Source organism: Salmo salar, chromosome ssa18, assembly GCF_905237065.1.
Source record: "Salmo salar chromosome ssa18, Ssal_v3.1, whole genome shotgun sequence".
Classification (NCBI taxonomy): Eukaryota; Metazoa; Chordata; class Actinopteri; order Salmoniformes; family Salmonidae; genus Salmo; species Salmo salar.
This window is the reverse complement of record NC_059459.1, coordinates 34,300,808-34,325,131: the sequence shown is the minus strand read 5'-3', so window position 1 is coordinate 34,325,131 and position 24,324 is coordinate 34,300,808. Positions and strand designations below refer to the sequence as shown.

General features: G+C 41.5%; 1 protein-coding gene across 12 annotated transcripts in view; it reads right to left on the bottom strand.

Moving 5' to 3' along the window:
- Positions 1 to 22,626, bottom strand: part of LOC106577369 (butyrophilin subfamily 3 member A2) — a 46,151-nt gene extending 23,525 nt beyond the window's left edge. For 6 of the 12 annotated variants that reach the window (XM_045701796.1, XM_045701804.1, XM_045701805.1 and 3 more), the window contains exons 1-11: positions 20,237 to 20,352; positions 14,707 to 14,781; positions 13,183 to 13,533; positions 12,759 to 13,040; positions 9,287 to 9,400; positions 8,243 to 8,275; positions 2,597 to 2,617; positions 2,375 to 2,395; positions 1,966 to 1,986; positions 1,707 to 1,727; positions 703 to 735 (exon numbers count right to left, since the gene is read on the bottom strand). In XM_045701796.1, the coding sequence (XP_045557752.1) occupies positions 703 to 735; positions 1,707 to 1,727; positions 1,966 to 1,986; positions 2,375 to 2,395; positions 2,597 to 2,617; positions 8,243 to 8,275; positions 9,287 to 9,400; positions 12,759 to 13,040; positions 13,183 to 13,533; positions 14,707 to 14,776 (967 nt within the window). In that variant the 5' untranslated portion in view covers positions 14,777 to 14,781; positions 20,237 to 20,352. Of the gene's footprint in view, positions 1 to 702; positions 736 to 1,706; positions 1,728 to 1,965; positions 1,987 to 2,374; positions 2,396 to 2,596; positions 2,618 to 8,242; positions 8,276 to 9,286; positions 9,401 to 12,758; positions 13,041 to 13,182; positions 13,534 to 14,706; positions 14,800 to 15,482; positions 15,503 to 17,152; positions 17,159 to 19,661; positions 19,751 to 20,236; positions 20,353 to 22,394 lie in introns of those variants that run through there. The other 6 variants (XM_045701799.1, XM_045701800.1, XM_045701798.1 and 3 more) reach the window with 6 other exon arrangements.
- Between the last annotated feature and the right edge of the window lie 1,698 nt (positions 22,627 to 24,324).

Sequence of the window (24,324 nt, the reverse complement as noted above, 5' to 3'; positions counted from 1 at the left end):
CCCTCCCTTTTTGTTTTGTGGTTTCTTTTGTTGTTTTTTTTGTTGCATTCGGAGTCTGCACCTTTGGGGGGGGGGGTACTGTCACATCCTGACCCTTGTAAAATGTCATTTTCTATAGTAGAGTAGGTCAGGGCGTGACGGGGGTGTTTTTGGGTGGTATTTCTATGTTTAAGTTCTAGTTTTTCTATGTTGTTTTTTTGGGTTGATCTCCAATTGGAGGCAGCTGGTCCTCGTTACCTCTAATTGGAGATCATATTTAAGTTGGTGTTTTTTCTAGCGTGTTTGTGGGTAGTTTTCCGTTTTGTTGTCTGTTGCCTGACGGAACTGTTTGCTGTCGTTTTGTTTCTTTGTAAAAGTGTTTAGTTTTCATTAAAGAATAATCATGAGCACTCAACATGCCGCGCCTTGGTCCCCTCTATACGACGCACGTTACAGTAAACATGTCTCATATCACTTCACTAATGTCACAAATCCTAATTGAGTTCCACCACCTAAATGAGTCCAGCGTACCTCTGTGAGACAAGTTCTGAAGATATTCCACCCTACCATCACTTCTTAATTTCATTAATTAAATGTGACTGGTCCATCATTATCAGATTCTACCTCTCTCTAGTCTAGTGGGCCTCTACAGCCTCAACACATCCTGTTCTAGAACATCATTCTATGGTCTGAAGACACTGGGATATGAAGGACACTACTTACCCAGTTGACTAGTGAGATCCTTCTCAACCTTATCTGTAGACATAGATAATAAGAAAAGTCAGGGAACATTCATGTGAACAACGTGTTTTCTACTTCACTAGAAGTTACAGCTAGAAGAGACATTGGTTTACATAATAGTAAAGTGATGATCTGAAGACACTACTTCCCTAGCTTCCCAGGGAGTGGAACTGTAAACATGTGAATAGATGGAAGACAGTGAGAACATCATTAACATGAACACTAGAAGATCTAGTCTCTCTCTGGGACTCCTTGTCTCATGTCACTTCATTAATGTCACAAATCCTAATTGAGTTCCACCACCTAAACGAGTCCAGCGTACCTCTGTGAGACAACTTCTACAATTAAGATATTCTACCCTACCGCCACTTCTTAATTTAATTAAATTAATGTGACTGGTCCATCAGTGATCCAGGTGTATCAGAGACTACCTCTCTCTAGTCTAGTGGTCCTCTACAGTCTCAACACATCCTGTTCTAGAACATCAACATTAATGTGACTGGTCCATCAGTGATCCAGGTGTATCAGAAACTAACCACTGGACACACTACGTCATTTCAACGTGGATAACTGGGTAATATTTGGTTGAGACGTTGATTAATGAGATTACAACCTACAGTATATTCACCCATCTAAAAATACAGCCAGAAGTTAGTTGAATTTCTAATGTGTTATCACTATGCATTCAACCATCTAAAAGCATAACCAAATTCCAGTGGGAAAACAATGTTAGATTTTTGATTGTCACACAAATGTCTATCACTGCGCTTTCAACTAATTTAAAGCACAGCAAAGTTGAAATGAGAATACAATGTCAGATATTTTGTTTATACAACAGATGAATGTGAATATCCCTGTGCTTCATCTAATAGCAGAACCAAATGACCTGGATTACAGTTCAAATACCAAAAAAAATACAAAAATAAACATAAAATGGTTGACATAATTTTAGCAAAGTGATGATCTGAAGCCAGGACTGCACTTACCCAAATCCTTCTTGAGGTTCACTGTAAACATGTAGAGTAGATGGAAGACAGTGAGAACATCATTAACATGAACACTAGAAGATGTAGTCTCTCTCTGGGACTCCTTGTCTCATATCAATGTTCCAACATCAGATAAAAGTCAGGGAACATTAATAGAACAACATTATGTGGTTCCTACTTCACTAGAAGTTACATCTATAGAAGAGACATTGGTTATAATGTTAGCAAAGTGATGATCTGAAGAAAGTACTGTACTTACCCAACTCCTTCTTGAGGTTCACTGTAAACATGTAGAGTAGATGGAAGACAGTGAGAACATCATTAACATGAACACTAGAAGATGTAGTCTCTCTCTGGGACTCCTTGTCTCATATCAATGTTCCAACATCAGATAAAAGTCAGGGAACATTAATATGCACAACATTAAGTGTTCTACTTCACTAGAAGTTCCATGTTAAAAACATTGGTTTACATAATGTTAACAATATCCAGGCTGTATCACAACCGGCCATGATTGGGAGTCCAATAGGGCGGCGCACAATTGGCCCAGCGTCGTCCGGGTTTGGTCGGTGTAGGCCGTCAGTGTAAATAATATTTTTTTCTTAAATGACTTGCCTAGGTCAATAAAGGTTAAATGAAAAAAATGATGATCTGAAGACACTACTTACTTAGCTTCACAATGAGGTTCACTGTAAACATGTAGAGTAGATGGAAGACAGTGAGAACATCATTAACATGAACACTAGAAGATGTAGTCTCTCTCTGGGACTCCTTGTCTCATATCAATGTTCCAACATCAGAAGGAACATTTTTAATGTTCTCCGAACAAAGAAAAACATAAAATGGTTGACATAATTCTAACAAAGTAATGATCTGAAGACACTACTTACCTAGCTTATTTTTGAAGTCAACTGTAAATATGTAGAATAGATGGAAGACAGTGAGAACATCATTAACATGAACACTAGAAGATGTAGTCTCTCTCTGGGACTCCTTGTCTCATATCACTTCACTAACGTCACAAATCCTAAATGAGTTCCACCACCTAAATGAGTCCAGCTCTGTGAGACGACTTCTCCAATGAAGATATTCTACCCTACCGCCACCTCTTAATTTAATTAAATAAATGTGACTGGTCCATCAGTGATCCAGGTGTATCAGAAACGAACCACTGGGCACACTACGTCATTTCAACGTGGATAACTGACGTTGTTCATTGAGATTACAACCTATGTATCTACTGCTTGGATAGTTTCATCTGAGCCACTGACTTAATCCCATTCTTTAACTTTTATTTTTGGCCGAGTTGGAGACATTAATCCAACATCTAATTTGTTAACACGTTAATAGGCTATTTTTTATATTTCAAAAGTAATATTGAATTGTGTTTGGTTGTCAACACAACCAAAAATCAACATTGGACGGAGATGTATCTCCTGTTTGGATAGTTCTATCTGTGCCATAATTCTAGTTAGTCTGTAAATTAATAATGTGTTGGATTCAAAATCTGATGTTTAGAATAACAAAATCAAACTATAAATACAGTTTGATTCTGATTTAGTCATATTCTTTAACGTAGATTTTTAGTTGAGAAGTGAATCCAACAACAAACGGGAATTAAAACCAGGAGAAGTCATTGGTACAGATGGAACTACCCAAGTTGAATTGAAGCAATAGCTCTTGACTTTGTAAACGCTATATAGGCCTTAATAGTATCAATGATGATTGATAATGTATGGTCATAGCACATAGATGGAAGACAGTGAAAACATCATTAACATGAACACTAGAAGATGTAGTCTCTCTCTGGGACTCCTTGTCTCATACCAATGTTCCAACATCAGAAGAAACACTTTTAATGTGCTTAAAATAACCTTAAAGGGGCTATCTGCAGTTCAAATGAAAATAAAGGCCACCTCGCCATGGTTTTGATAAACAGCTGAGGGAGAAATGAAACCAATCTGAAAGGAATACAGTTACAGTGCATTCGGAAAGTATTCAAACCCCTTGACTTTTTCCATGTTTTGTTACGTTACAGCCTTGTTATAAAATTTGTAAATAGTTTTTTTCCCCCTCAATCTACACACAATTACCCATAATGACAAAGCAAAAACAGGTTATACATGTTTGCAAATTTAAAAAAACAACAACTCAAATATCACATTTACATAAGTTTTCAGACCCTTTACTCAGTACTTTGTTGAAGTACCTTTGGCAGCGATTACAGCCTTGAGTCTTCTTGGGTATGACGCGACGAGCTTGGCACACCAGTATTTGGGGGGTTCCTCCCATTCTTAACTGCAGATCCTCTCAAGCTCTGACAGGTTGGATGGGTAGCGTCGCTCTGGGTTCAAGGACATTCAGAGACTTATCCCCAAAGCCACTCCTGCATTGTCTCGCTGTGTGCTTAGCATTGTTGTCCTTTTGGAAGGTGAACCTTTGCCCCATTCTCAGGTCCTGAGCGCTATGGAGCAGGTTTTCATCAAGGATCTCTCTGTACTTTGCTCCGTTCATCTTTCCATCGATCCTGACTAGTCTCCCAGTCCCTGCCACTGAAAGACATCCCCACAGCATGATGCTGCCACCACCATGCTTCACCGTAGGGATGGTGCGAGGTTTCCTCCAGACGTGACGCTTGGCATTCAGGAGTTCTTGGTTTCATCAGACCAGAGAATCTTGTTTCTCATGGTCTGAGAGTAATTTAGGTGCCTTTTGGCAAACTCCAAGTGGGCTGTCATGTGCCTTTTACTGAGGAGTGGCTTCTGTCTGGCCACTCTACCATAAAGGCCTGATTGGTGGAGTGCTGCACAGATGGTTGTTCTTCTGGAAGGTTCTCCCATCTCCACAGAGTGACCATCGGGTTCTTAGTCCACTTCCCTGACCAAGGCCCTTCTACACCGATTGCTCAGTTTGCCAGCTCTAGGAAGAGTCCTGGTGGTCCCAAACTTCTTCCATTTAAGAATGATGGTAGCCACTGTGTTCTTGGGGACCTTCAATGCTGCAGACATTTTTTGGTACCCTTCCCCAGATCTGTGCCTAGACACAATCCTGTCTCGGAGCTCTACGGACAATTCCTTTGACTTCATGGCTTGGTTTTTGCTCTGACATGCACTGTCAACTGTGGGACCTTATATAGACAGGTTTGTGCCTTTCCAAATCATGTCCAATCAATTGAATTTACCACAGGTGGACTCCAATCAAGTTGTAGAAACATCTCAAGGACGATCAATGGAAACAGGATGCACCTGAGCTCAATTTCGAGTTTCATAGCAAAGGGTCTGAATACTTATGTAAATAAGTTATTTCTGTTTTTTATTTGTAATACATTTCCAAACATTTCTAAAAACCTGTTTACACTTTGTCCTTATGGAGTATTGTGTGTAGATTGATGAGATGAAAAAATAATTTGATCAATTTTAGAATAAGGCTGTAACGTAACAAAATTTGGAAAAAGGGAAGGGATCTGAATACTTTCCAAATGCACTGTATGTATGGACACCACTTCAAGTTTCAAGTTTAATTAGACAAACAGTTGCAAGAAAAAGTATGTGAACCTTTGGAAATACCTGGATTTCTGCATAAATTGGTCATGACACTTGATCTGATCTTCATCTAGGTCACAACAATAGACAAACACAGTCTGCTTAAACTAATAACACACAAACAATTATACGTTTTCATGTCTTTATTGAACACACTGTGTAAACATTCACAGTGCAGGGTGGGAAAAGTATGTGAACCCTTGGATTTAATAACTGGTTGACTCTCCTTTGGCAGCAATAACCTCAACCAAACTTTTCTGTAGTTGCGGATCAGACCTGCACAACGGTCAGGAGGAATTTTGGACCATTCCTCTTTACAAAACTGTTTCAGTTATGCAATATTCTTGGGATGTCTGGTGTGAACCGCTCTCTTGAGGTCATGCCACAGCATCTCAAATTCGGTTGAGGTCAGGACTGGGCCACTCCAGAAGGTGTATTTTCTTCTGTTGAAGCCATTCTGTTGTTGATTTACTTGTGTGTTTTGGGATGTTGTCCTGTTTCATCACCTAACTTCTATTGAGCTTCAATTGGTGGACAGATAGCCTTACATTCTCCTGCAAAATGTCTTGATAAACTTGGGAATTCATTTTTCCGTCGATGATAGCAAGCTGTCCAAGCCCTGAGGCAGCAAAGCCGCCCCAAACCATGATGCTCCCTCAACCATACTTTACAGTTGGGATGAGGTTTTGATGTTGGTGTGCTGTGCCTTTTTTTTCTCCACACATAGTGTTGTGTTCCTTCCAAACAACTCAACTGTAGTTTCATCTGTCCACAGAATATTTTGCCAGTAGTGCTGTGCAAACTTCAGATGTGCAGCAATGTTTTTTTTGGACAGCAGTGGCTTCTTCCATGGTGTTCTCCCATGAACACCATTCTTGTTTAGTGTTTTATGTATTGTAGACTCGTCAACAGAGATGTTAGCATGTTCCAGAGATTTCTGTAAATCTTTAGCTGACACTCTAGGATTCTTCTTAACCTCATTGAGCATTTTGCGCTGTGCTCTTACAGTCATCTTTGCAGGACGGCCACTCCTAAGGAGAGTAGCAACAGTGCTGAACTTTCTCCATTTATAGACAATTTGTCTAACCGTGGACTGATGAACATCAAGGCTTTTAGAGATACTTTTGTAACCCTTTCCAGCTTTATGCAAGTCAACAATTCTTAATCTTAGGTCTTCTGAGATCTCATTTGTTCGAGTTATGGTTCACCTCAGGCAATGCTTCTTGTGAATAGCAAACTTACATTTTGTGAGTGTTTTTTATAGGGCAAAGCAGCTCTAACCAACATCTCCAATCTCGTCTCATTGATTGGACTCCAGGTTAGCTCACTCCAGACTCAAATTAGCTTTTGGAGAAGTCATTAGCCTAGGGGTTCACATACTTTTTCCAACCTACACTGTGAATGTTTAAATTATGTATTCAATATAGACAAGAAAAAATACAATAATTTATGTGTTATTAGTTTAAGCACACTATGTGTGTCTATTGTACAGAGATGCAAACTGGTAAGGTACCAAAAAGGTGACACTTTTTTTTGCACTGAAACATGCAAGAAAATCCCTGCTAGGGGGAAATGCAGGTTTTAACTAAATAAACAACAAAGAATATGATCTACATGATCAGTCTCTGTGTGTAAAATAAAAAGTGATTCATGTGAACCTGACTCACAGCTAAAAAATGTAAAGAAAGCAATCCAATGTTATTTGTTGCCTAGACTTTACTGCAAATGACACTCAAGTCTTGAGAAAAAAACAATCCACTAATATTGCAGTTAGCCATGACAGCCTTTATAATAGAACGGTGTGACCACACACATCTAAATATTGCACTTGGGGAAAAAACATCTTACGTAGAAATAGAATGAAACAAACAAGCATTCTATTTCTGCTTTATTATAGTGGCCACCATAGTAGACATCGATCAAGTGCACAAGCCTACATGTGTGCAAAATAATGTTCACAGAGTAAAACATTAAATAATCCCCCCTCACTCACACACGTGTTACTGTCAAGTTCAACACAACCAAAACAATATATTTGGGCTACATTGCACATTATTACATTGTACACTTTAAGCCTGTGGACATCTGTTCTACAATGTGCCAGCAGAGCATGATACCCTTTGTTGGTATACTTGATCTCTTTCAGGCAGAGAACACCTGGCATACTCCTTTTTATTCGCTGTATTGAAAAAGTGAGAAAGAGGGAAAGTGTGTGGTGTTCCTTTCACTTCTATAGTGGCATCCAGTTTAAGCCAGGCCCAGCTCCAGCTACACTTGATCCCTGAATCCACTAGTTTAACAAGCAAATCCTAATATTCACCTCATTCTCTCATTCTGAAAAATAAACACATACTATAGAGGGAAAACATTAGTTCACAGACAGTAGTTAGTTCGTTAGCTAGTTAACATTTCACAGATTGCCAGGGTCCAGTAAGCAACTAACGCGTTATAACTTGAGTTACTGCAAGGAGTTGTACACCAGTTAATACTACGGTGAATTGGTTAGGTTACTAACGTTAGCTTATCTGATGTTGTAACGTTAGCTAGCCTAGCTTAGCTATTTTGGATTCAAAACGGTGAATTTCTCCAAAAGGTGACTGGTTTGCATCCCTGATTGTTGTGACTCAGCTGAAGATCAGATCACATTTGATTGCCAATTTATGCAGAAAGGGCTCACATACTTTTTCTTGCCACTATATGTACGGCATACACATGGTAATCACCGTCCAACTAAATGCTTACTTGCAGGCTCCTTCTGGACAATTCAACAACAATAAGAAATAATAAAAGATAAGAATACGAACATAAAGTAAGTGGCTCATTAGAATAAATATTTTAGCATCAGTATAATACAGGAAGGCAAGATATGTGTGTAGAGTAGATGGAAGACAGTGCGAACATAATTTGCATGTCAACTAGAAGGTGTAGTCTGCTTAGTGAATCTTTACAGTCATGTGTGTAATCTGGGTTAGGGACAATAAAACCACTACGTACCCTGCTGCAGTTTGAGTTGATCTATTATCACACCTGCAGATTAAAAAGATAAGTCAGTCATCAGTTTCAACATGTTAATCACCTGCAGATTCAAATCAGTCACAGTGTCAACATGTTAATCATCTGCAGATTAAAATCAGTCATCAGTGTCAACATGTTAATCACCTGCAGGTTAAAATCAGTCATCAGTGTTAACATGTTAATCACCTGCAGGTTAAAATCAGTCATCAGTGTCAACATGTTAATCACCTGCAGATTAAAATCAGTCATCAGTGTTAACATGTTAATCACCTGCAGGTTAAAATCAGTCATCAGTGTTAACATGTTAATCACCTGCAGATTAAAATCAGTCACAATGTCAACATGTTAATCACCTGCAGATTAAAATCAGTCATCAGTGTTAACATGTTAATCACCTGCAGATTAAAATCAGTCATCAGTGTCAACATGTTAATCACCTGCAGGTTAAAATCAGTCATCAGTGTTAACATGTTAATCACCTGCAGGTTAAAATCAGTCATCAGTGTTAACATGTTAATCACCTGCAGGTTAAAATCAGTCATCAGTGTTAACATGTTAATCACCTGCAGGTTAAAATCAGTCATCAGTGTCAACATGTTAATCACCTGCAGATTAAAATCAGTCATCAGTGTTAACATGTTAATCACCTGCAGGTTAAAATCAGTCATCAGTGTTAACATGTTAATCACCTGCAGATTAAAATCAGTCATCAGTGTCAACATGTTAATCACCTGCAGATTAAAATCAGTCATCAGTGTTAACATGTTAATCACCTGCAGATTAAAATCAGTCATCAGTGTTAACATGTTAATCACCTGCAGATTAAAATCAGTCATCAGTGTTAACATGTTAATCACCTGCAGATTAAAATCCATCATCAGTGTTAACATGTTAATCACCTGCAGGTGTAGTATATTATCCTGTATCCATAGAATACAACCACTGTGAACGTGTTGAGGTTGAAAAAAAACATTGCAGACATTTTTTTCTAACAATTAAACATTCATATCATATCTACATTACCTTTCTTAATGCATATGCAGTAGATAGCCAGAGCTAACCCAATCACAGCGATGGCTCCCAGACAGCATTTCACAATAGAGGTTATTCTCCATGGGGTTCTATAAAACAACTCACCTAAAACACACACATCATTACACATCAACAACAGGGTTTGGTACTAATACTACCACACACATCATTACACATCAACAACAGGGTTTGGTACTAATACTACGACACATCATTACACATCAACAACAGGGTTTGGTACTAATACTACCACACATCATTACACATCAACAACAGGGTTTGGTACTAATACTACCACACATCAACAACAGGGTTTGGTACTAATACTACCACACATCAACAACAGGGTTTGGTACTAATACTACCACATATCATTACACGTCAACAACAGGGTTTGGTACTAATACTACCACTGTCACGTCCTGGCCAGTATAAGGGTTAATTGTTATTGTAGTTTGGTCGGGACGTGGCAGAGGGTATTTGTTTTATGTGGTTCGGGGTGGTGTGTTTGTTGAAGGGCGTTTGATTTATTATTTCCGGGGTTTGGTTTATGTTCTTTGTTTAGGTATTTCTATGTTTAGTCGAGTGAGTGTATTTCTGTTTGGTTAATGGGGGGTTTGGGACTCTCAATTGGAGGCAGGTGCTTCCTCGTTGCCTCTGATTGAGAGTCCTATATATGGGTAATTGTTTGGTGTAGGTTTTGTGGGAGATTGTTTCTTGTCTAGCGTGTGTGAGCCTGAGAAGACTGTTTCGTTGATCGTGAGTTCGTTTTGTTATTTTGGTGTTCATATTGAGTTAATAAAAGTTCAAGATGAGCAACCACATACCTGTTGCATTTTGGTCCTCCTTTCTCAACGACAACCGTGACAGAATCTCCCACCACAAAAGGACCAAGCAGCAGAGGAAGGAGCAACAGGTGGATTGTAAGGAGCAGTGGGAAATTGAGTTGGACCAACGAGAAAGATGGACATGGGAACAGATTATGGCCGGAGAGGGCCCATGGAGAAAATGGGGTGAGGACCGGGAACGTTACCGAGGAACACGACTAGCGTTGAAGCACGAGAGGCACCCCCAATAAAACATTTTGGGGGGGGCACACGGGTAGTTTGGCTAGGCCAAGGAAGAGCCAGAAGCCAGCTACCCGTGATTATATGGAGGAGCGTATGGAGTGGAGGGCGCCATGTTTCGCGGAAGAGCGCACAATCTCGCCCATACGCACGCACAGTCCGGTGCGAGTTATTCCAGCCCCTCGCAGGTGCCGTGCTAGTGTGGGCATCCAGCCTGGTAGGAGGATGCCTGCGCAGCGCATCTGGTCGCCGGTACGCCTCCTAGGACCCGGCTACCCAACTCCCGCTCTACGCACGGCAACCATCAGGCCCCTGCACAGCCCAGTCCGCCCTGTACGAGCACCCCGCTCGTACAGGGCTACTAGTTCCATCCAGCCAGGACGGGTTGTGCAGGAGGTAAGATCAAGACCGCCTGTGCGCCTCCATGGCCCGGTGTTTCCAGTTCCTGTCTCTCGTGCGGACCCGGAAGTGCGTCAGCCCAGTCCGACTCGTCCTGTTCCCGCTCCCCGCACTAGCCTGGAGGTGTGTGTTCCCAGTCTGGCACGTCCAGTACCAGCACCACGCACCAGGCTTCCAGTGCGTCAGCCCAGTCCGACTCGTCCTGTTCCCGCTCCCCGCACTAGCCTGGAGGTGCGTGTTCCCAGTCTGGCACGTCCAGTACCAGCACCAGGCTTCAAGTGCATCAGCCCAGTCCGACTCGTCCTGTTCCCGCTCCCCGCACTAGCCTGGAGGTGCGTGTTCCCAGGCTGATAACCCCAGTACCAGCACCACGCACCAGGCTTCCAGTGCGTCGGCACAGTCAGGAGTCGCCAGAGCTGCCCGGAGATGCCAGAGCGGCCAGAGCTGCCCGGAGATGCCAGAGCGGCCAGAGCTGCCCGGAGATGCCAGAGCGGCCAGAGCTGCCAGAGCGGCCCGTCGGCCAGAGCTGCCAGAGCGGCCCGTCGGCCAGGATCAGCCAGAGCGGCCCGTCGGCCAGGATCAGCCAGAGCGGCCCGTCGGCCAGGATCAGCCAGAGCGGCCCGTCGGCCAGGATCAGCCAGAGTGGCCCGTCGGCCAGGAGTCTGCCGATGACCAAAAACCAAGGGAGTCTAGCAGCAACCCTGAACTGAGTAAGCCTGACAATTCAGAACTTAAAGTGATTAACTGTTTAATTAATGAGTCTGCCTACAGGATGGAGAGGAAGAGGTCTGCCCATGATCCGGAGCAGGGGGAGTCTGCCTACGGTCCGAGGCTGATCGGGTCAGTCGGCACTCTGGAGGACAATAGGCCGGAGCCTGAACCACCACCTGCATAGGGGAGGGGGGGTGTAGCACAAGTGCCGTCGGTGACGGCAGCCACCCTCCCTTCCCTCCCTTTAGTTTAGGGGGATTTTTTGTTGTTGTTTGGGGTTTTCGTTATTCTTGAGGTGCTTCCGGGGTTAGCACCTTTAGGGGGGGGGGTACTGTCCCGTCCTGGCCAGTATAAGGGTTAATTGTTATTGTAGTTTGGTCAGGACGTGGCAGAGGGTATTTGTTTTATGTGGTTCGGGGTGGTGTGTTTGTTGAAGGGCGTTTGATTTATTATTTCCGGGGTTTGGTTTATGTTCTATGTTTAGGTATTTCTATGTTTAGTCGAGTGAGTGTTTTTCTGTTAGGTTAATGGGGGGGGGGTTGGGACTCTCAATTGGAGGCAGGTGCTTCCTTGTTGCCTCTGATATAGAGTCCTATATATGGGTAATTGTTTTGTGGGAGATTGTTTCTTGTCTAGCGTGTGTGAGCCTGAGAAGACTGTTTCGTTGATCGTGAGTTCGTTTTGTTATTTTGGTGTTCATTTTGAGTTAATAAAAGTTCAAGATGAGCAACCACATACCTGCTGCATTTTGGTCCTCCTTCCCAACGACAACCGTGACAACCACACATCATTACACATCAACAACAGGGTTTGGTACTAATACTACCACACACATCATTACACATCAACAACAGGGTTTGGTACTAATACTACCACACATCAACAACAGGGTTTGGTACTAATACTACCACACATCAACAACAGGGTTTGGTACTAATACTACCACACATCAACAACAGGGTTTGGTACTAATACTACCACACATCAACAACAGGGTTTGGTACTAATACTACCACACATCATTACACATCAACAACAGGGTTTGGTACCAATACTACCACACATCATTACACATCAACAACAGGGTTTGGTACCAATACTACCACACATCATTACACATCAACAACAGGGTTTGGTACTAATACTACCACTCAGCACTGGAGTGTATCATAACAAACACTAATCTTTTGTATTGTCTCAAAGCCTTTGGTTAAAACATATACTGTACATTAACACATCAATATCTCTAGTGTTTCATGTCTAAATAATATTATGTTTTTACTCACTAGGGAGGTGAACCTCTGTCTCCATCTTCTCATTGATCCGGCTCTGTTGGACTCTGCAGGTAAAGCGGTTGGTGTTAGTCTCCTGGACAATGACATGTTGTTTCACCTTGTAGAATCCTTTTAAGTCTCTATGTATCTCAGGAGGACCAGCAGAGAGATTGACTCCTTTACTGTCCAGCCACAGCAGCTCAGGCTGAGGGTGCCAGCCTTCTGATTCACACAGCAGACCCATCCCTCCCTTTCTGTGTCCCTCAATGGACACCACTGGCTTGGATCCTACAGCTACAGACACACATAGACTGGATGTTAACTGGTGACAGGCTGTGAACAAATAGACACATACTGTATCCAGTAATATGAAGGAAAGAGGTGATGTCATTGTACTGTAGTTAGATTATTACATTAACATACAAATAAACGTCACCTTCAACGAGGACTTGAATAGTGAAATTACAATTCCAGGGCTTTGATTGAATTACGCATGTGTAAAATCCCTCATCAGTGCCTTGTACCCTGGTCAGTTTTAAAGAGGTGTTTCCCCTCCACAGTTCCTCTTCAAACAGTGCAGTTCTTCCAATGTAGGAGGGAATGTGATCCTCTCGTATGATTCTGTGGTTTTGGTAACGAAAGACACGACCGTCTTTGAAGTCCAGGTTCAGCCAGTCCACTGTCATGTCCTCAGCACTGATGTTGGGTTTGAGGTAACAGGGCAGAATGATGTCATCACCAGCCACAGCAACAATAGGATCAGTTGGACCAATAACTTCAAACTTCTCTGAAGAGAACAGACAGAAAGGAAGGAGCATTTAGGACATTACCCACCACTAAAGATACACAGACTGTAGGTACATTACCCACCACTAAAGATACACAGACTGTAGCTACATTACCCACCACTAAAGATACACAGACTGTAGGTACATTACCCACCACTAAAGATACACAGACTGTAGGTACATTACCCACCACTAAAGACACACAGACTGTAGGTACATTACCCACCACTAAAGACACACAGACTGTAGGTACATTACCCACCACTAAAGACACACAGACTGTAGGTACATTACCCACCACTAAAGACACACAGACTGTAGGTACATTACCCACCACTAAAGATACACAGACTGTAGGTACATTACCCACCACTAAAGATACACAGACTGTAGGTACATTACCCACCACTAAAGACACACAGACTGTAGGTACATTACCCACCACTAAAGACACACAGACTGTAGGTACATTACCCACCACTAAAGACACACAGACTGTAGGTACATTACCCACCACTAAAGATACACAGACTGTAGGTACATTACCCACCACTAAAGATACACAGACTGTAGGTACATTACCCACCACTAAAGACACACAGACTGTAGGTACATTACCCACCACTAAAGATACACAGACTGTAGGTACATTACCCACCACTAAAGACACACAGACTGTAGGTACATTACCCACCACTAAAGATACACAGACTGTAGGTACATTACCCACCACTAAAGATACACAGACTGTAGGTACATTACCCACCACTAAAGACACACAGACTGTAGGTACATTACCCACCACTAAAGATACACAGACTGTAGGTACATTAGCCACCACTAAAGATACACAGACTGTAGGTACATTACCCATCACTAAAGATACACAGACTGTAGGTACATTACCCATCACTAAAGATACACAGACTGTAGGTACATTACCCACCACTTAAGATACACAGACTGTAGGTACATTACCCACCACTAAAGATACACAGACTGTAGGTACATTACCCATCACTAAAGATACACAGACTGTCAAATGTAATTGATAGAAACGTGCCATTCAAAACGTCCAAAGATCTATGCAATAATGCACACACACAAATAGGAAGCATTAGTTGCTGCCTGTGTCAGCACACACACACAGAGTGAATTAACACTGTAGTTACCTGACTCAGAGTGTGAACTGTGGAGGAGAAGCAGGAGGGTCACAAACAGACTGTCTGGTCCAGTCTCCATTATTCCTGAAAGAGACAATTGTTCTAACAAATAAACATCAATTATAAAGATCAGAACCAGATATCAACCAGTAGAACTTCAATATCTTACTATGGCTCCTTTCAGTTAAAACCAATAGACCTTCAGTATCTTACTATGGCTCCTTTCAGCTAAAACCAATAGACCTTCAGTATCTTACTATGGCTCCTTTCAGCTAAAACCAATAGACCTTCAGTATCTTACTATGGCTCCTTTCAGCTAAAACCAATAGACCTTCAGTATCTTACTATGGCTCCTTTCAGTTAAAACCAATAGACCTTCAGTATCTTACTATGGCTCCTTTCAGCTAAAACCAATAGACTACACTATAGGCCCTACTGAATATTCAGTTGAAGTCAGAAGTTTACATACACTTAGGTTGGAGTCATTAAAACTCGTTTTTCAACCACTCCACACATTTTTTGTTAACAAACTATAGTTTTGGCAAGTCGGTTAGGACATCTACTTCGTGCATGACACAAGTAATTTTTCCAACAATTGTTTACAGACAGATTATTTCACCGTATCACAATTCCAGTGGGTCAGAAGTTTACATACACTAAGTTGACTGTGCCTTTAAATAGCTTGAAAAATTCCAGAAAATGATGTCATGGCTTTAGAAGCTTCTGATAGGCTAAATCATTTGAGTCAATTGGAGGTGTACCTGTGTATGTATTTCAAGGCCTACCTTCAAACTCAGTGCCTCTTTGCTTGACATCATGGGAAAATCAAAAGAAATCAGCCAAGACCTAAGAAAAAACATTGTAGACCTCCACAAGTCTGGTTCATCCTTGGGAGCAATTTCCAAATGCCTGTAGGTACCACGTTCATCTGTACAAATAATAATATGCAAGTATAAACACCATGGAACCACACAGCCATCACACCGCTCAGGAAGGAGACACGTTCTGGCTCCTAGAGATTAATGTACTTTGGTGCGAAAAGTGCAAATCAATCCCAGAACAAAGGCAAAGGACCTTGTGAAGATGCTGGAGGAAACAGGTACAAAAGTATCTCTATCCACAGCAAAACGAGTCCTACATCGACATAACCTGAAAGGCCGCTCAGCAAGGAAGAAGCCATTGCTCCAAAACCGCCATAAAAAAGCCAGACTACAGTTTGCAACTGCACATGGGGACAAAGATCGTACCTTTTGGAGAAATGTCCTCTGGTCTGATGAAACAAAAATATAACTGTTTGGCCATAATGACCATCATTATGTTTGGAGGAAAAAGGGGGATGCTTGCAAGCCGAAGAACACCATCCCAACTGTGAAGCACGGAGGTGGCAGCATCATGTTGTGGGGGTGCTTTGCTGCAGGAGGGACTGGTGCACTTCACAAAATAGATGGCATCATGAGGAAGGGAAATTATGTGGATATATTGAAGCAACATTTGAAGACATCAGTCAGGAAGTTAAAACTTGGTCGCAAATGGGTCTTTCAAATGGACAAGACCCCAAGCATACTTCCAAAGTTGTGGCAAAATGGTATTGGAGTGGCCATCACAAAGCCCTTACCTCAATCCTATAGAAAATTTGTGGGCAGAACTGAAAAAGTGTGTGAGCAAGGAGGCCTAAAAACCTAACTCAGTTACACCAGCTCTGTCAGGAGGAATGGGACAAAATTCACCCAATTTAGGGTGGGAAGCTTGTGGAAGGCTACCTGAAATGTTTGACCCAATTTAAACAATTTAAAGGCAATGCTACCAAATACTAATTGAGTGTATGTAAACTTCTGACCCACTGGGAATGTGATGAAAGAAATAAAAGCTGAAATAAATCAGTCGCTGTACTATTATTCTGACATTTCACATTCTTAAAATAAATTGGTGAACGTAACTGACCTAAGACAGGGAATTTTTTGTAGGATTAAATGTCAGGAATTGTGAAAAACTGAGTTTAAATGTATTTGGTGTATGTAAACTTCCGACTTCAACTGTAGGTAGTCTACCTACCGTAACAGTATACATTTGGAAAAGAGTTCTTCAAAAGGTTCTTTCTTAAGGTTGATGGTTCAAAAACAGATATTAACCAGTAGACCTGACTTCAGTACTATGGCCCATTTCAGCTAAAATCAATAGATTAGAGTAGAGTGATTTATACAGTTCCCTAAATCTAAAAATCTAAAAATCCAAATCTAATTTATTTTCTATAAAAAAGTGGTTCAGTAGTATAGATTTTTTTTATAATCTAATGAATAACTTAGAAAAGACATAAAATGGCAATTTACAATTTCACAGGATGTTTAACTCTTCATGGCCGTCCAGTATTGGCCTAACTATGCTATAGAGCTCTGCTTCCAGTTCTAGTTAAGCATAACCGACAAGGACTTTTAATTGCATTTACAAATATATTTACCGTCTTTACAGCACGTTGGAAAAGAAAAGTGTATAGAGCATGAAAATAAAATTAGCCTTTTAGGCCTCGACACCGAAAGGAAGCTATAGCACGTTGTAACATAGCCTATACGCTGCAAAGGGTTTCCACTAGATAGCACAGCCACAAAGTCAAAATTGGATATAGGCCTTTCGTACAAATGTATTTATAAAAACTAAGATTTACTTTTTTTAATTTAACGTTCGCGTTAGGCATACAGTTAGCAGTGTGGTTAAGGATAGGTTTTAAATCATTTTTTAAGATATACTGTAGAAACATGCAGAAACATGCAGTGTTTTTGGTAACTAGTAACGACCGCTCCAATGGCCCGCGCCCGTCTTTCAGTGTGCAGTTCGGAGCCGGGCTCAATGTGGGCGGAGTCAAACGTCGGGGCTGGGCTCAATGTGGGCAGAGTCAAACGTCGGGGCTGGGCTCAATGTGGGCAGAGTCAAACGTCGGGGCTGGGCTCAATGTGGGCAGAGTCAAACGTCGGGGCTGGGCTCAATGTGGGCAGAGTCAAACGTCGGGGCTGGGCTCAATGTGGGCAGAGTCAAACGTCGGGGCTGGGCTCAATGTGGGCAGAGTCAAACGTTGGGGCTGGGCTCAATGTGGGCAGAGTCAAACGTCGGGGCTGGGCTCAATGTGGGCAGAGTCAAACGTCGGGGCTGGGCTCAATGTGGGCAGAGTCAAACGTCGGGGCTGGGCTCAATGTGGGCAGAGTCAAACGTCGGGGCTGGGCTCAATGTGGGCAGAGTCAAACGTCGGGGCTGGGCTCAATGTGGGCAGAGTCAAACGTCGGGGCTGGGCTCAATGTGGGCAGAGTCAAACGTTGGGGCTGGGCTCAATGTGGGCAGAGTCAAACGTCGGGGCTGGGCTCAATGTGGGCAGAGTCAAACGTCGGGGCTGGGCTCAATGTGGGCAGAGTCAAACGTCGGGGCTGGGCTCAATGTGGGGCAGAGTCAAACGTCGGGGCTGGGCTCAATGTGGGCAGAGTCAAACGTCGGGGCTGGGCTCAATGTGGGCAGAGTCAAACGTCGGGGCTGGGCTCAATGTGGGCGGAGTCAAACGTCGGGGCTGGACTCAATGTGGGCGGAGTCAAACGTCGGGGCTGGGCTCAATGTGGGCGGAGTCAAAATCGCTTAACCCGAACTCTTTCCGTCTTCATCAAAGTCACCTAAGTTGAGGTAAATGTCGAAGGTATCAACGTCAACGAAAGCAAATCTTAATCGAACCTAACCTACATTGATAAAAATATAAACAATGGAAGTAAGTGAGACTGTCATTATGCATAATGTTCTTTGTAATTTTTATATGACCAACTACCGCACCGATGTTAGCATAGCGTTAAGTAGTACCCATAGTATATACAATAGTATATACAATAGTATATACAATAGTATATACAATAATGAAATCACCTAGTCCCAACATACATGGCAAGTCAAGAAAAGTCATTGTAAACTGAAGTTAAATAAGAAAAACGTAAAAACATATTTACGAAGAAAGCATACACATTGCTTTGAAACAGTGTCCAAGGAAAGATTTTTGGCATGTTAGTGCATTGATGTGAGAAATAGTGTTTGCAGTCGATTGTGAAAAATACTTGGGCTAATTCAGTTCCAACTGTGTTCAAAACTGTTATGTATGCTGGAGTATAAAGTCCTTGGAGGACTTTTTGTGTGAATGACGCCCCCCCCCTCCTCACATCAGCATCCAGCTCTGCAGGATCAGGTACTGTACAGGCTATTAGCTAAAGTAAGGTGCATTCTTGTACACACATCCCTAGAGGTTCCCTTACATTACTTAATGACCACCATCTGTTTTCTTTCTAGACGATACTGAAAACAAAATGCACGGCGAACTGGGAGCTGTGAACTGGGTATGTAGTCTACTGTGTAATGCTGAAGGCTTGATGCATGGCAATATATAATAGTCGTGATGACTTGTTGAGTAGTTCTAGATATCACTGAAAACCCCTTTAGTAATAGTGGCTTTTGTTTGCATTGTGGTATTGTGAAAGTGGGGTGTAATTTGACTTGATCACCCAATGAGGCACTACTCTTAATATTAATTCTTCCTTTTTCTTCAAGGAAGCATATGTTCTTCTAAGTGTAACAGTACTCTTCTTGCGTTGTGTACAATCTATCATCGACACGAACTCGAACTTGTAACACCAGTCATGGAGCTTTATTCTGATAGGAACAGCACAAAATTACACGTCATGCAATGCACGGCTCACCATCCAACTCTGCACTCACGCACTGTACAAAATATACAACCCCCCCACCAGACATAGTAAGTTGCGAGCTAGTATTAGCTGGAATTCTCTACAACAAAATACTCAACGAACACTCACCAAAAAAAGCTGCATCTTATGTGTGATGTTCGAATAACATTTACACATAAATTGATATAAACTGTACATTTAAATCATCACTTGGGAGTATAAAAATCACTTTTGACGTATAGTGCTTTGCAACCAACAACCTACCGCTGGTTGTTGGTGGTAGTGATGGCCGAGAGAGGGAGGCGAAGCGAGAGACCCATCTCTGTCCAAAAGCTGTCCACCTTAAGCAGATCCTGAATTATTAAAGAAGTGATGAGTTTTGTATGGGGGGCGATGAAAGAAGGTCGAATGTATGCTAGTCTAGAAAAAAAGTATTGCTATTTTGGTACACACAAGGCATATTTGATCTAACAGAAGTTTCGTAATGCTTAGGTTGTTATGAGTTGCACTGTAAGGGAGGACTTGATAGACTGTAGACGCAAGTGATTAAACAGTAGACTAAATCCAATTCTAATTTCACCTCACATTTGTCCATAAAAAAATTGGATGTGGTTTAGTCTTTTTTTTATAATAGAATAAATACATTACAACAATTCCAGTTTTCTTTTACGCATGCTACTTTATGTTACATTTCACCGAATGTTTAACGTTTCATGATCGACTATTATTTGCCTAACTGCTATTGAGCTCTGCTTAGGTTGTAGTTTTAAAGCATAGCCAACAAGGACAGCCTACGTTTAACATAATCCACTTTTAATTGCAGTTAGAAATATTCTTACCGTCTTTACAGCATGTCGGAAAAATAAAGTAGCCTTCTGTGAAATTCAAGCAGGGTTGCCAGGTTCAGCTCAAATTTCTAGTCCAATGACCACTCAAAACCCGCACAAAAGGCCTGAAAACTAGCCAAAATGTTTTTGCCCAGCAAGAAAGGAGTTGACACATTAAACCCAATAAACCCTTTTCCATAACATAATCAAGTGAATTTAAGTAGGAATATCTGTGTAACTTGTAACGACGTAATTATCAAAATTCGGTTTTCCATCAAAATAATAAAAATTGCAGAGCTAGCGTGAAGAAATAAAGGAAATTGAATATGTCCCAAGAGAAAATATAATTTGACCTTATTAAACTCGACAGATAATTTTCCATCAGTGGATGTCGATTTAACTTGTTTGACTGCTTTGATTGTCAATAAATGTCACATCCTGACCAGTAAAGGGGTTATTTGTTATTATAGCTTGGTCAGGACGTGGCAGGGGGTATTTGTTTTATATGGTTCGGGGTGTGTGTGTATGTAGAGGGGTGTTTGATTTATGTATTCCGGGGTTTTGGTCATTGTTCTATGTTTGTATATTTCTATGTCTGTTCTAGGGTGTTTAGATCTGTGTTTAGATAATTGGGATTAGGGCCTTCAATTGGAGGCAGCTGTCTATCGTTGCCTCTGATTGAAGGTCCTATAATTAGGAATGTGTTTGTCATGGGATTTGTGGGAGGTTGTTCTTTGCATAGCTTTGTGTTTGCAAGACTGTTTGTTGTCCGTTCATTGTTTTCGTGTTTTATTTTGTAAAATAAACATGAGCATTCATGTACGCCTTGGTCCATTCACTACGACGACCGTGACAATAAATCCCTTTTGAAATGTGCATAACTAAATCCGACAGGAACGTTTGAGTGATGAAAGTTGGACAGAGGTTCTCGAAATCTCTTCACAAAAAACACTTAAAAAAAATAAGAAAAATAAGAATGTTAGACAATTTTTCTGGCAATTGTGCCTCATTATGTTCTAGATGTTAAGACTACAACCCGTTATAAATGGACTACTTGCAAGACTGACTTGTCATTTCAATAGGCATAGGCTACTGACTCAAATCTGGGTTTATGATTGTAATTCAATTTTGCCATGGTTTGCTTAACTAGATGCAGGTAGCCTATAGCCGCTGATAGGCCTACATCTCATTTCAGATACAGTAGTCTAGGCAAGCTGTAGGCAAGATGTCCAGTTAAAGAAAGGTTATATGTAAAAAAATAAAAAAATATTTAAAGATGTAAACTGAACGATTTAGCAACTTGCTTAGTTCAAATTGACAGACACATTTATTCAACTTGTAGAGATAGGCGAATTTGTGGTACAAATTGCTTGCGTTGTCCAATAGCCTGCTGGAATAGGCTACTGAGGATGGGGTCTTAATTTTAATCACTGAACAAATATTAATAATATGGATATGAACTGAATATGCTTGACAACATCAGCCAGCGTTTTTTTTTATTTTTACCTGTAGCCTAATCTGTCTGACTGTTAAAATCAATCTAATGCATTCTAACAACACCTGGCAGTTGCCATCGATCTGTGACCATGATCACAATTGATAACTTCCACATGTATTAACTAAACAAACATGGCCATTAATAATTGCATAATAACACAAGGCTACAACAACAATAAATTAGAGTTAAAGACTATTTATTAAATCAGTTTGCCAGCTCCATGTAGTCTACACAATTGGCACGAATTGATTTGCGGACTCCAGTAATACCATAATTTCAACATATTTGTTGTATCAAATGGTAGGCTAAGGCTACAGTAGCCTACAATGGCATAGAACTGAATTGGCTACATGATGGCCAGCATATGTTATGTATCATTCTCCACATTTAATGTCAGTTTCATTGTGGACTGTTCTCTGTAACAGAAGCATGCAAGGGAGTTCCATTACTTCAATTTCAAATGTCCACTTGTGTAGCGCTCGAGACCCAAGAACAGAGCATGCTTAAAACCCATGTAAAACCCATAGCTTGATAAGCTTTTCCATAAGTAAATTCAACATTATAATGCAGTTTAAATCATCTAATGGGTTCTAGTGGGCTAAAAGTTTTTTTTCCAGTGCTAGCGCATGAATGTTTTATGGAAAAAAATGACAATTTAGATAGTCTACTTACAACTGGTAAAACGTTTTTATGGCGTGCGCGTGTGCTCTCTGTCTCTCACTCACGTGACTCAGCTGCCTGCTGCAGCGCCTGGGGGCTGGACCTTTCCGATCATGGCTAGAAGGCTCCAACTCTCCCCAAACTCACTCACTCAACAGCCGTTTGATAGTCAGCAGCAACAGATCACATTGAAATATATCTTTTTGAAATGCTATGGCGGCCGCGGTGCAATCTAGAAGTTGACCCCCTCCCAAAAAACTGCGACCAGTACATTTTCACCTGCGACATCGTTTTCAAAGTAGCCCAATATGCTAGAAAAAAGTGGACATGGCAACCCTGAGTTCAAATCCGAAACCGAAAGTAACCTAGGCTATACCGTGCTGTAACCTACCGTTACTCTATAAGGTACAATGAACAAAAATATAAACGGAACATGAAACAATTTCAAAGATTTTACTGAGCTACAGTTCATATAAGGAAATCAGTCAATGAAAATAAATAAATGAGGCCCTAATCTATGGATTTGACATAACTGGGCAGGGGCACAACCATGTGTGGGCCTGGGAGGGCATAGGCCCACCCACTTGGGAGCCAGGCCCAACCACTGGGGAGCCAGGTCCAGAATTTGTTTTTCCACACAAAAGGGCTTTATTACAGATAGAAATACTCCTCAGTTTCATCAGCTGTCCGAGTGGCTGGTCTCAGACAATCCTGCAGGTGAAGAAGCCGGATATGGAGGTTTTGGACTGGCGTGGTTACACATGGTCTGTGGTTGTGAGGTCGGTTGGAGGACTGTAGACTTGTTTATGTGCTGCTGTGCAGTTTGTTGCTAACCTTACTTTGCTACCTGCCAACTTTCCGGTTTTTACTTTTTCATTTTTTTTTCATTCACCTTTTTCACCCTGGACGCTTTATCTGGACGTGGTTCGTCAGGACCTCCACCAGCCGAAGCTAAGTAGTAACATTAACAGTATGACTTCTAATTGCAGTCGCTGTACTCATAATATACAGGAGAACGATTGCCTTATGGCGAGGATAGCTGTGCTGCAAGTCCAGCTTCATACGCAATCGTTAGGCAAGGGTAATTTAAGTGTAGGAAAGGATGAAACAGCGTCTGTGCCACAAATAAGTACAGATAGTAGTAAAAATCCTGCGCACAGTCCCCGCAGCCAGACAATTTTCTCATGGCTTCTGGAAGGAAATGCTGTAGGAATGCTCAACCGGTGTTGCTCATTCATCCGACAGAAACTTTTAACCGGTTCTCCCCATTAAGCAACGGGTCGGAGTCAGAGGCCGAGCCTTCTCTGGTCTAGTTTTGTCCCATGGAATAAATGTTGTGGATCTTAATGTTTTTCCTCATAATCCTGGACTATCGGACCACCATTTTATTACGTTTGCAATCGCAACAAATAATCTGCTCAGACCCCAACCAAGGATCATCAAAAGCCGTGCTATAAATTCTTGGACAACCCAAACATTCCTAGATGCCCTTCCAGACTCCCTCCACCTACCCAAGGACGTCAGAGTAAAAAATCAGTTAACCACCTAACTGACAAATTTAATTTAACCTTGCGTAATACCCTAGATGCAGTTGTACCCCTAAAAACAAAAAACATTTGTCTGTCATAAGAAACTAGCTCCCTGGTATACAGAAAATACCTGAGACCGGGAAGCAATTATCCAGCAAATTGGAAATTAAATGGCGCTACACCAAACTGGAAGTCTTCCGACGAGCTTGGAAAGACAGTACCGTGCAGTATCGAAGAGCCCTCACTGCTGCTCGATCATCCTATTTTTCCAACTTAATTGAGGAAAATAAGAACAATCCAAAATGGATTTTTGATACTGTTGGAAAGTTAACTAAAAAGCAGCATTCCCCAAGAGAGGATGGCTTTCACTTCAGCAGTGGTAAATTCATGAACTTCTTTGACGAAAAGATCAT